The 12,000-nt window shown below is 42.1% G+C and overlaps 2 protein-coding genes across 2 annotated transcripts in view; one reads left to right on the top strand and one right to left on the bottom strand.

Annotated features, from left to right (window-relative positions):
• Positions 1 to 7,674: 7,674 nt before the first annotated feature.
• Positions 7,675 to 9,461, bottom strand: LOC125374040 (deoxycytidylate deaminase-like). Its single transcript, XM_048384747.1, has 2 exons — positions 8,948 to 9,461; positions 7,675 to 8,785 (listed from the first exon to the last, which is right to left on the bottom strand). Exons 1-2 carry the CDS (start codon positions 9,058 to 9,060, stop codon positions 8,668 to 8,670), a joined length of 231 nt encoding a protein of 76 aa, XP_048240704.1. The 5' UTR covers positions 9,061 to 9,461; the 3' UTR covers positions 7,675 to 8,667.
• Positions 9,462 to 11,450: 1,989 nt separating this feature from the next.
• LOC125374038 (deoxycytidylate deaminase-like) overlaps positions 11,451 to 12,000 on the top strand; it is a 28,564-nt gene continuing 28,014 nt past the window's right edge. Inside the window, exon 1 of the mRNA XM_048384735.1 lies at positions 11,451 to 11,927. Within this exon, the coding sequence (XP_048240692.1) occupies positions 11,896 to 11,927 (32 nt within the window). The 5' untranslated portion in view covers positions 11,451 to 11,895. The remainder of the gene's footprint in view (positions 11,928 to 12,000) is intronic.

Raw genomic sequence — 12,000 nt, forward strand, 5'->3', positions numbered from 1 at the left:
CCTGTGGAACGTGACCCAAAGATAAGGTCTGTGATAACAGACGATTTGCTCGTTACACATGTACCTTCATTTATTAATGGTTCCAACACCAAGTACAATCATTTATATAGTAGTACCACTTGCTGATGTAATATTGTGACCAATCAAATTCAAGTATGACGAACTTCTGCCTTCTCTATAAAATGTTTCAGTGTTTTGTTCTTACATGTTTTTGTGCCCCTATTGCTTCTGCTCCTGTTTAAAATGAAACGTTTCTGTTTTCCACTCTTTTGCCTGTTGCGCCAAACGGAATCTGTTTCGGCAGATAATCGATTGTTCTCGTTGACGTTCAGTATCTAACCTTTATGTCGCCATCACCGCCCCTTGCGAAATGGTGGAAGAAAACCTCTGAATTATTTTATTACATTTTCTTCATCATGCTTTTGGTTTTGACTCAGAGGTCCATCCATGGCACGACCCAGAATAAATAGAAGGCGTCATAGCAAATGATAAATGCAAAATTCTTTGGAATAGGCCTCCAGACCTGTCCAGGCCATCAAACCTGATCTTGTCCTTTTTGAAAATCCAATGAAATCATTCATATCATTCCGGTCCCTTTTTTACCCTTATATGATTGACAAGATTCAGGAACAACATGGCAAACATGCAGACCTCGCTTTCGAAATGTCACGCTTGCACGATAAACGATAACGACAAGATTATGTAGGGGGAGACTTTGAACTGAAGAGTCTAGAGATTGACAATCGCGTGTCAACTCTAACGCGGCACAAGTTCAAATAACACTACATGTATTACATTTACGATCATTATTTAGTTGCTAAAACAAAACTTTCTTGACCCTGACGAGACTCACCATGAGCGGGCGCTACCGATAATACAGTACATGCATACCCTTTCCGAGTTCTAGTAATCCATTCATATATTCCTTCATCACTAGTTTGCTTTTTACACCCGATGGCATACACGTTGCGTCAGATAATCGAGGCTAAAAAGTACGTCACTGATCGTCATGGTAAATATCAGACATAATTAAGAGCATTGTTTCGAATTATTGTACGTGTGTGGCATAACATTTTACCACTGTTGGTCCAGATAACATTTAAATCAAGTAAGTCAGACTTTACCATCTACTGTACATACACAACTGTGCCATGTAAATAATGATTCTACTTACCGAAAATATGTTTGTCCCTTGTATGTATCATATTTTGAGGCGCTTTTTCAACAACGCCCCTTATGATATTAACTTTCCTTCTTAATACCCTATATCATGGATTAGCATAGCTGTTAAAGACTGAAATCAATATGTGAATAAGTTCTGCTGTATTGTAAAATACTAAATATCTGTCTAGATTGAACTCATTTAAAGACTGCCTGTTTTTATTTCATGACAACAAATAATTCATGATTAGCAGATAGTCTTTGTACCCTCAGTGACTTTTATTTTGATGTAAGAATGTGTACAAAACAAAACAAAACAAGAATGGTGCATTTATAATGAGATGCTGATATATTTCTACTGAACTAAGATTAAATCTTTTGCAGCAAGTAAATACACAAGTGAATTTTATTTTCAATAATCAAAAGAAATCTCTAATAAAAGCAGAGCCAGCTATATGTCTACTTAAAACATTTTGAAAGCTTTGCTGAGGCCTTGAATCATGTTGCCCCGATCAAACAGCTTCTGAGAAAGAGTCGTATGACGTTCTTTGAAATCTTGGTAGAAAGAGCATGCTCGATTGTATCCCATAAGTTGTGAAAGCCTGGAGCTGTGGGAATGTGTGTTGACATGTTGTAGCCACCCTAATTTTCACTCTGAATCTGTATTTATTTTGATTATAACGCTCCATATCGAATAAGCAATTCATTTGTACAAACTTTGAATGATACACTTTCTTTACACGCCTGGTGTCTTTTCATGTATTTGGCGACAACCCTTTCAGTAACGTTCGTGTGAACCATCAGCTAATGCAGATCAGCCGCTCACAAAGGCGCATCTGTTGCATGATCTGGTCTAAACTACCTTCACCTGCTAACGTTGACTCTTGGTTAGTTGAAATCAACCCTCTTGTCATATAGTCTGGTGGAGTTTGATTTATCACTCTGAATATTTATACATAGATCTAAATATGAAACAAGTGAGGCCGGTTATCTGGCGAGAATTCTCAACAGCCCACTGTTGTCTATTGTTGAAAACGTGACGTAGTTTTAGTTTCAGTTTGCTTACAGTTCCTGGAAAGGGTGGAGCTCTTTCCGCTGATCGCCTCAATAATTGATCAACATGACCTCATGTGGCCTAGGTTAGGTTTACTTTTGCTTACAGTTCCTGGAAAGGGTGGAGCTATTTCCGCTGATCGCCTCAATAATTGATCAACATGACCTGATGTGGCCTAGGTTAGGTTTACTTTTGCTTACAGTTCCTGGAAAGGGTGGAGCTGTTTCCGCTGATCGCCTCAATAATTGATCAACATGAGCTCACGTGACCTAGGTTATGTTTACTTTTGCTCAAAGTTCCTGGAAAGGGTGGAGCTGTTTCTGCTGATCGCCTCAACAATTGATCAACATGACCTCACGTGACCTAGGTTATGTTTACTTTTGCTTACAGTTCCTGGAAAGGGTGGAGCTGTTTCTGCTGAAGGCAAAGTTCACAAAGAAATAGTAGAAGTGTGTCATTGTCAACATATAGTGTTGTCGACATGCAAGGGTTGTTAGTAACAATATAAGTTGTTCACGAGTCTCGAGAGGGACATGCGTTGCTGTACCCTCTACATGTATGTTAGTCTATATTCCCCTACCCCTTAAGGTGTGCGATAAGATAAATTCCTTGTCCACGGGACCCTCGGGTGATATGCGTTGATGTACGCTCTATGTTAGTCTATGTTCCCCTACCCTTTTGGTGTGCAGTGAGATACATTCATTGTCCACGGGACCCTCTTGTGATAGGGGTTGATGTATCCTCTATGTTAGTCTATGTTCCCCTACCCTTTGGGTGTGCGGTGAGATAAATTCCTTGTCCACAGGACCCTCGGGTGATAGGGGTTGATGTACCCTCTATGTTAGTCTATGTACCCCTAGCCTTTTGGTGTGCGGTGAGATACATTCCTTGTCCACGGGACCCGCGGGTGATAGGGTTTGATGTACCCTCTATGTTAGTCTATGTACCCCTACCTTTTGGGTGTGCGGTGAGATACATTCCTTGTCCACGGGACCCTCTTGTGATAGGGGTTGATGTACCCTCTATGTTAGTCTATGTTCCCCTAGTCTTTGGGTGTGCGGTGATATACATTCCTTGTCCACGGGAACGTCAGGTGATATGGGTTGATGTACCCTCTATGTTAGTCTATGTTCCCCTACCCTTTGGGTGTGCGGTGAGATACATTCCTTGTCCACGGGACCCTCTTGTGATAGGGGTTGATGTACCCTCTATGTTAGTCTATGTTCCCCTAGTCTTTGGGTGTGGGGTGAGATACATTCCTTGTCCACGGGAACGTCAGGTGATATGGGTTGATGTACCCTCTATGTTAGTCTATGTACCCCTACCCTTTGGGTGTGCGGTGAGACACATTCCTTGTTCACGGGACCCTCTTGTGATAGGGGTTGATGTTTCCTCTGTGTTAGTCTATGTTCCCCTAATCTTTGGGTGTGCGGTGAGATACATTCCTTGTCCACGGGACCCTCTTGTGATAGGGGTTGATGTACCCTCTATGTTAGTCTATGTTCCCCTACCCTTTTGGTGTGCGGTGAGATAAATTCCTTGTCCACAGGACTCTCGGGTGATAGGGGTCGATGTACCCTCTATGTTAGTCTATGTACCCCTAGCCTTTGGGTGTGCGGTCAGATACATTCCTTGTCCACGGGACCCTCGGGTGATATGGGTTGATGTACCCTCTATGTTAGTCTATGTACCCCTACCCTTTGGGTGTGCGGTCAGATACATTCCTTGTCCACGGGACCCGCGGGTGATAGGGGTTGATGTACCCTCTATGTTAGTCTATGTTCCCCTACCCTTTGGGTGTGCGGTGAGATACATTCCTTGTCCACGGGAACGTCAGGTGATATGGGTTGATGTACCCTCTATGTTAGTCTATGTACCCCTACCCTTTGGGTGTGCGGTGAGACACATTCCTTGTTCACGGGACCCTCTTGTGATAGGGGTTGATGTTTCCTCTATGTTAGTCTATGTTCCCCTAGTCTTTGGGTGTGCGGTGAGATACATTCCTTGTCCACGGGACCCTCTTGTGATAGGGGTTGATGTACCCTCTATGTTAGTCTATGTTCCCCTACCCTCCTGGTGTGCGGTGAGATAAATTCCTTGTCCACAGGACTCTCGGGTGATAGGGGTCGATGTACCCTCTATGTTAGTCTATGTACCCCTAGCCTTTGGGTGTGCGGTCAGATACATTCCTTGTCCACGGGACCCTCGGGTGATATGGGTTGATGTACCCTCTATGTTAGTCTATGTACCCCTACCCTTTGGGTGTGCGGTCAGATACATTCCTTGTCCACGGGACCCGCGGGTGATAGGGGTTGATGTACCCTCTATGTTAGTCTATGTTCCCCTACCTTTTGGGTGTGCGGTGAGATACATTCCTTGTCCACGGGAACGTCAGGTGATATGGGTTGATGTACCCTCTATGTTAGTCTATGTTCCCCTACTCTTTGGGTGTGCGGTGAGATACAATCCTTGTCCACGGGACCCTCGGGTGATATGGGTTGATGTACCCTCTATGTTAGTCTATGTACCCCTACCCTTTGGGTGTGCGGTCAGATACATTCATTGTCCACGGGACCCGCGGGTGATATGGGTTGATGTACCCTCTATGTTAGTCTATGTTCCCCTAGCCTTTGAGTATGCGGTGAGATACATTCCTTGTCCACGGGACCCTCTTGTGATAGGGGTTGATGTACCCTCTATGTTAGTCTATGTTCCCCTAGCCTTTGGGTGTGCGGTCAGATACATTCATTGTCCACGGGACCCGCGGGTGATAGGGGTTGATGTACCCTCTATGTTAGTCTATGTTCCCCTAGCCTTTGGGTGTGCGGTGAGATACATTCATTGTCCACGGGAACGTCAGGTGATATGGGTTGATGTACGCTCCACCGGTCCTTCGCTTTGCTGTACCCTCTATGTTAATTTGTGTTCCCCTCGCCTATAATTATATTATGATATGCATATAAATAAATGTCTGGTCTGTAGATCAATTTCTGGTGTGTCCACCATGTTGGGCGATACATGCACGACACCTTGATGGCATACTGTTGATGAATTTGCATTCAGCTGCCCTTGGTATTGACCGCCGTTCCGCCTGAAGAGTACTCTGCCCGAGAGCATCCCATCTCTCATGTTAAGGGAGGTAACAGCCAGACCAATGTCAGTATGCCTTCTTTTCGGAGACAACCGGTGACGACCTGAGCACGATCTGGTCTTGCATTGTCTTCTTGCAGTTCAAAATTTCTACCAATAAATCTAGCGAGTAGAACAACGACAGGACGCAGAATCATATGCCATACCGCCCTACACCATGATACTACTGCGCCCATACTGATCAGGGTCAAGAATTGTTGCTCTGGCATACCGCTCACCGCTACGTCGCCAACAACGTGTTCTGCCATCTATGAAACGGAGGCAAAACCTTGATTCGTCTGTAAACATGGTGCGCGACATTGGCGCACTGCCCGTCCCTGGTGTTGCCAGGCCTGCCCCAATCTTTGCCGCCTACGGTATGCTGCTAGGGTCACACCCTTCACAGCACGCCTTGCTTTCGGGCAGCTGTGTAGAGACGGTTTTCACCTTCATCTATTGTGCGGAGTTCTCTATCGATAACAGGTGTAGATCTGCATCTTTTGTGTAGTGCCTCCATCTATCGTACCCACAATCCGCCATTGTGTTTATTGATTGAGATACTCCGAGGCATTTGTAAGCGTGTGCTTAGCTCAGTTGCATTTGTTATTGAGAGTTCCCCTATGGACCACACTTACTGGCTTCTGTGTGCATCGCGTCTTGTTGATGCATGATGTGAATTTCAGGGTGAGTGAGTGAGTGAGTGAGTGAGTGAGTGAGTGAGTGAGTGAGTGAGTGAGTGAGTGAGTGAGTGAGTGAGTATGGTTTTACGCCGCTTGTAGCAATATTCCAGCAATATCACACATTGTACCCATCGAACTCGCGTCTTCGGTGTGACGAGTGAACACTTTAACCACTAGGCTACCCGACGCCCCTACAGTGATAAGACGGTGTGCACCTCAACGACAGCTACATTCACATCATTACTTACCTTATTTCTTGTCAGTAGTATAAAGGTATGTAACAGAAATATCCTGAAATATTGAAAATACAGAAATACGAAATCTAAAGCACTGTGTTAATATTATGGACACTTCAAACTAAATAACTCGTTCTGGTCATAGTATTTACGAATGACAAGTAAAATATTGCCAATTCTAAGATTTATAAAATGGTGCTGATTCTTGTCCCACACAGTCTTGAATGTCAGGACAGCTAACCCACTTGAAGTCAGAAAGCAGTTCACTCAAGACACCATTACAGTACCAACTGTACGACTCGTCACAGACGTTTATGATACAAGCTCTGACACCCCATTCTCCCCTGTAGGAAATGACCGGTCCCTAGACAGGTTGTGACCGATAAATAAGGGTTATACTTTGTGACAAGCCTGAGCCTAGCGCAAAGCTACGTGGCAGACAAGTAAGCAGGTTACCTTGCCACGGTGAGGCACTTTCAATCACTGTGGCCACTAAGCACTTCTCACCCTAGAAACTTCAGTCCAACATAAGTGTTGCATCCTATCTGACGGCAAGCCTGGATTCCAAGCCTTTGAGATGTTATATCATTGTGAGTGACACTTCTGCAACATCATCACGATACAATAGGGCAAAACTAGAAGGACTTTCCGAGGACATAATTATACCCATTCCGCCATTTTCTTCCATTTTAGTTCCATGTTGATAGGAGCGGTCGGGTAGCCAAGTGGTTAAAGCGTTCGCTCGTCAGGCCGAAGACCAGGGTTCGATTCCCGACATGGGTACAATGTGTGAAGTCCATTCCTGGTGTCCCCCGCCGTGATATTGCTGGAATATTGCTAAACGCGGTGTAAAACAATACTCAATCACTCACTCCATGTTGATATATATTGTGAAGATCTGAGGCTTTATTTAACCCTTGGTTTGTTCCTACACTGCACGTTGAATAGTTTGACAACCCAGTGTCCGTCCTAACACAAGCTGAGAGTTTGGAGTACATAGAAACAATAAACTTACAAGAGATCCCCTTTGATTGTCATTTGCTGGAGACTCCAACATTTAACACAGTCAAAGGCCTTAGAGTAGTCAATGAAGAGACAATACAATCTGACCCTCTTCTTGTGTGATATCTAGATTCCTTTTGTTAAATACTTCAGTCAGTCTGTTGTCTCTTGTTGATTTTTGAAAATGTATTTCCCATTCTACCCGGACCATGGATATTCTCTTGCGTTGACCTTTCATATTATATTTCAAGTCTAAGTTCGACACAATAACACAGGCCTCATTTTGTATATTTGGATGGAGCTTGCTGCTGGCGACCTCATATGCCTCAGATATTGCCGTTACGATGTCCAGCCCTCATACCCTAACAACATGATAATACAGAAGACCAAGAAAGTTTACTTTATTCTCTATATTTATTTTTCAAGAAATACGAAGGGAATGAGGGTGTATACAATGCAAGCATGTTACACAACAGAAGCGTGACAATTACGTTCAATGAAGCATAGCAATTACATTTTAAGTCAACTGTGGAATGACAAAGAATAAATAGATACCAAATAGCATTTCAGGTATACTGGAAAAGCAATATCTCTATCACATGTCTATCTAGAGAAAGGTTGAGTCGGTGGAACTGCCGCATCTGTTTCATATTTGCATCTATGCAGGTATATTCGGGTGACAAGAACTATCCACAAGACTGCTTGAAAAGAGGGAGCACTTCCATTTTCCAGTGGTCAACTTTCCCTTTGTGTGGAACAGTATCACAGCAGCTGATAGTGATTTATAAAGACGTGTATAAGCCATGGTCGGAACCGTACAGTGGACCCTACTCTTTACTCTACTTTAAGCAGATATTTGTAATTATTATTACATCAAATTAAATTATCCCAAATAAAATTAAACGACACAATTTAAACCAATCAAAAAGGCGAGTGTCTTTTTATAATTATTATGAAGTTCCATATTTTCTTTTGTGTCATGCTTAACTGATTTATAGTGGAGGGATTGGACCAACATCATCACGCTAGAGAGTTATAGGGCAGCTGGTTTTCGCTGAGATAGTATAAGTATAAGTAAAAGTATAAGTAAAAGCGTATAGATAAAACAACCTCCATCCAAACACTACCATGAATAAATTGAAAAAAAACAAATCTCATCAAAAGAGATCACCTAAAGAGGGCCTCTTTGGTTTAAAAAGTATATTAGGAGGATAACCACCTTCTCGGGGAGGATGGATGCTGGAAATCAGTAAAATTTGTGCACGATGAAGCAAAAGATGCTACGTTTGTGTCTGGTTACAATCAGTAAAGTCAGCTTTTACAAACTTGAAGAATGTGATCAGTGAGTGGCCCATGAATCTAAGACTGAGACAGCAGTTCACATACAAATTCACCTCGCAACACTTCAGTAATCACTATCATCAGTGGAACTTGGAAGAAGCTGTTCCTGGACTGGGTCCACATTATCAGTGGAGCCTGGAGCAAACTGTATCTTGATTGGGTCCATCTTTCCTTCATATGCTCTGAATTACATGTTTACATTCTAGATGCACATTGCAGCTGTCAATGATGATATTGTTATTACCGTATTCATATATTCATTCGCAGGAAATGATTCTTCGCCATGATAGCGTTTCTTCAGGACAGTTAGGTTGCTTGACTCAAACTCCACAACAATCACTGACCTGTATTTGACATCCGCCATCTCCAGAAGTATCTTTGATGCTTTCACCTCATCCTTTTCCTTTTTCTCATCTGACAAGTAGACAACCTCATGGATTCCAGACTGAATGATCATCTGGGTGCAGTGGTTACATGGGAACAGAGTCACGAAAATCGTGCAGCCTTTCAAGTCAGCAGAGAACCTGTTCAGTATGGCGTTCAGTTCAGCGTGGCAGACTGGAAATGAATACTTTCATAATAAGAAGTGACTAGAACTGTTCCCTTTTCACAATAATCCACTTTCTGCTCAATCTCACTCCTCTCTTCCAGCCATGTTATACAATAATACGGTCAGGCTCTGTGATAGCATGCCCTGATAGCATGCCCTGAATGTATCCCCTGATAGCAAGCCCTGATAGGGTTATTGCACTTCATTGGACGTAATTGTCACGTTTCTTTTGTGTGATATGCTTGCATTGTATACACTCTCTTGCCCTTGGTATTGCATGCTTGAACAATAAATAAACAGAATAAAATAGGCTTTCTTGTTTTGGTGTACTAGCATGTTGATAGGGTATTTGAGTTAGAATTTAACACCGAAACGGCATTAACAGAGGCATATGCGGGGGCTAAAAGATGGGTCCATCCAAATAAACAAAATGAATCCGGCGATCTTGAAAACTGTCTGTCTGTTCATGGACATATGGCCTACCTCTGGCTTAATGTACCTGATGTACGTCTGTTTACGTGCAAGCTCTTTGCCCCAAGGGTAAATATACCCACCCGTGCAAAAGGTAAAAAGTGGTTGTGCTATATGCACTGGTATACTTGGGTTAGTCCATTATAATATCAATACATTTAGCTGACAATGGACAGGTTTGGACGTTGTGCTCGGAGAAGGTTGGTTGGTTGGGTGGTTGGTTGGTTGTTTAACGCCCGCACTCAGCAATATTCCAGCTATATGACGGCAGTCTATAAATAATCGAGTCTGGACCAGACAATCGAATGATTAATATCATGAGCATTGATCTATCTATCTATCATGCATCAACCACGTCAATGAGCCTGACCACCCGATCGCATTAGTCGCCTCTTACGTCTTAGTTTACAAATCAACACAAATTACTGAACCGCAATTTCAATGGCAGTACACAATAGAGTGGTAGTGCCATATTCAATGGCAGTACACAATAGAGTGGTAGTACTATATATAGCAGATATAAATAATGTCAGTCACTTAAAAATCAGCAATATCTACTTTTCAAATAACTAACAAAGAAAACATTCAGCAGATATAAATAACAACAAAGACAATCGGAATTGAACAAAACAAGAACATATATAATGAGATGCTGATAACTTTCTACAGAACTGAGATGAAATATTTTCTTGCCAATGTCTGTAACAACCGGGTACCGGCTATCTGTTTGTAACTAAGACATTTTAAGGAAACTCGTTTCTTTCATTTCAAATAGGACACACGATAACCTGTTGTGTGTGCTTTGCTTGCAACCACAGCCCCATGTCTGTCTATTGTTCAGGCGATCAGCAAATATCGATCCACCCTTTCCAAGAACTGTAAGCAAAAGTAAACTACAACTAGGTCACATTAGGTCATTAATGTGAGTGGACGAAGATAAACTTTTCATATTGACAGGGAGCAACACAGTATACCGTTACCGCAGATAAACTTTAACCACTTGCAAAAATCTGCTACGTGTGTAGTGCAGGGTATATATATTATCGTATTATGAACGGACACAAACAAAGTTAATAATCTGACTAATTACAACACCAAGAGATGAATATCCATCCCCGTTCACATGAGTCTAATACATAAAGTTATGTCACTTTACCACGGTTCCATGTAGTTCTTGACGGCACGTTGTGGAACCTTATATCGTTTCATTTACATATTATTCAAGATAAAACCTGTATAAAAAATGTGCCATTGCTTACACGATGTTCAAATGTCCACTAGCACTTCCAACTTAAAATGTCTCAGTTAACGTTAACGTAAATACAACCCGTGCGTTCCGGTATTAACTCTAACTTGGCACAGGTTGCTTACATAACACTATATAAATTGGAAACTCAAACATCAAACTGGCGAACAATTCTCGATCGTTAAACTCACAACAGGGATGGATCAGTGCTCAGCAGTGATCAGCTCGTAACTGCAATACTTGGGTCAACATAACCTAGGGCCCGCCTCAAACTGCCACATTCCCTGGCTCTAACTTTTAACATCGATTTATTTTCTGACAGAACGTATTGAACTTGAAATCGAGGGTGAAAACAGGAACTTCAAGAGTACATCTTCTAGAATTGTTTTCAATTTCCCTGCACCTCTCTGTTCCTAGCAGTAAAGGGGAAGATTCAGAACAAAATATGCATTGTATGAATGTAATGCTGTCATCAGGATAGGAATAATCGGTGTATTGATATGTGTAATTTACGTTTTTCCTTGTATCACATCGCTCATCTACTACAAGTAAGGTATACTAGGAAACGCTTCATTGAAACAGTGTTAACCAGTGTCCAGTATCAATAAAACCAGACATACTAAACAGACAAGAAGTAGGACAACGTGAATTGAGTTCTATACTAAGAACATCCATTGATTTCATCTCCAAACATGAACATTTATTGAACTGGACCATCCCAATGTACTATTACGAGGCGGATAAGGTGTGTTTGTTTCAAAGATTCCTTTTACTTCTTTAAAAATATACTACCTCGCAGAAAATGGGCGGATGTTTATCTGCTAGTTTGGACTTGTTGGGAACCAACAATTACAAAGCAACCCATTAGAATACAGTTCGTATCTTTACTGTAAATCATGTCAGGGCTTGTCTTGACACAACCTGACCAATCAAGACGAGAATGTAAGGCATATATATAACAGCTGCAGTCGGGGTTGGTGATCATACGCCAGGTCTGCACACTTGCTGAAACAAGAAGTTCTACCATGGATTCAGAAAACCCAACTGAAAACACCAGGTAAACGTCGATTGCCATAATTATACATGTGTTACATAAGAGTGGTGTTTATACCATTGGTGTTTGAGATACA

Source organism: Haliotis rufescens, unplaced genomic scaffold (assembly GCF_023055435.1).
Source record: "Haliotis rufescens isolate VD_foot unplaced genomic scaffold, xgHalRufe1.0.p SCAF_50, whole genome shotgun sequence".
Taxonomy (NCBI): Eukaryota; Metazoa; Mollusca; class Gastropoda; order Lepetellida; family Haliotidae; genus Haliotis; species Haliotis rufescens.

Coding starts and splice junctions, on each gene's coding strand:
- LOC125374040 (XM_048384747.1), bottom strand. CDS start 9,060: ATGATCATTCAGTCTGGAATCCATGAGGTTGTCTACTTGTCAGATGAG. Junction 8,786..8,947: donor ATGGCGGATGTCAAATACAG/GTCAGTGATTGT, acceptor CATGTAATTCAG/AGCATATGAAGGAAAGATGG.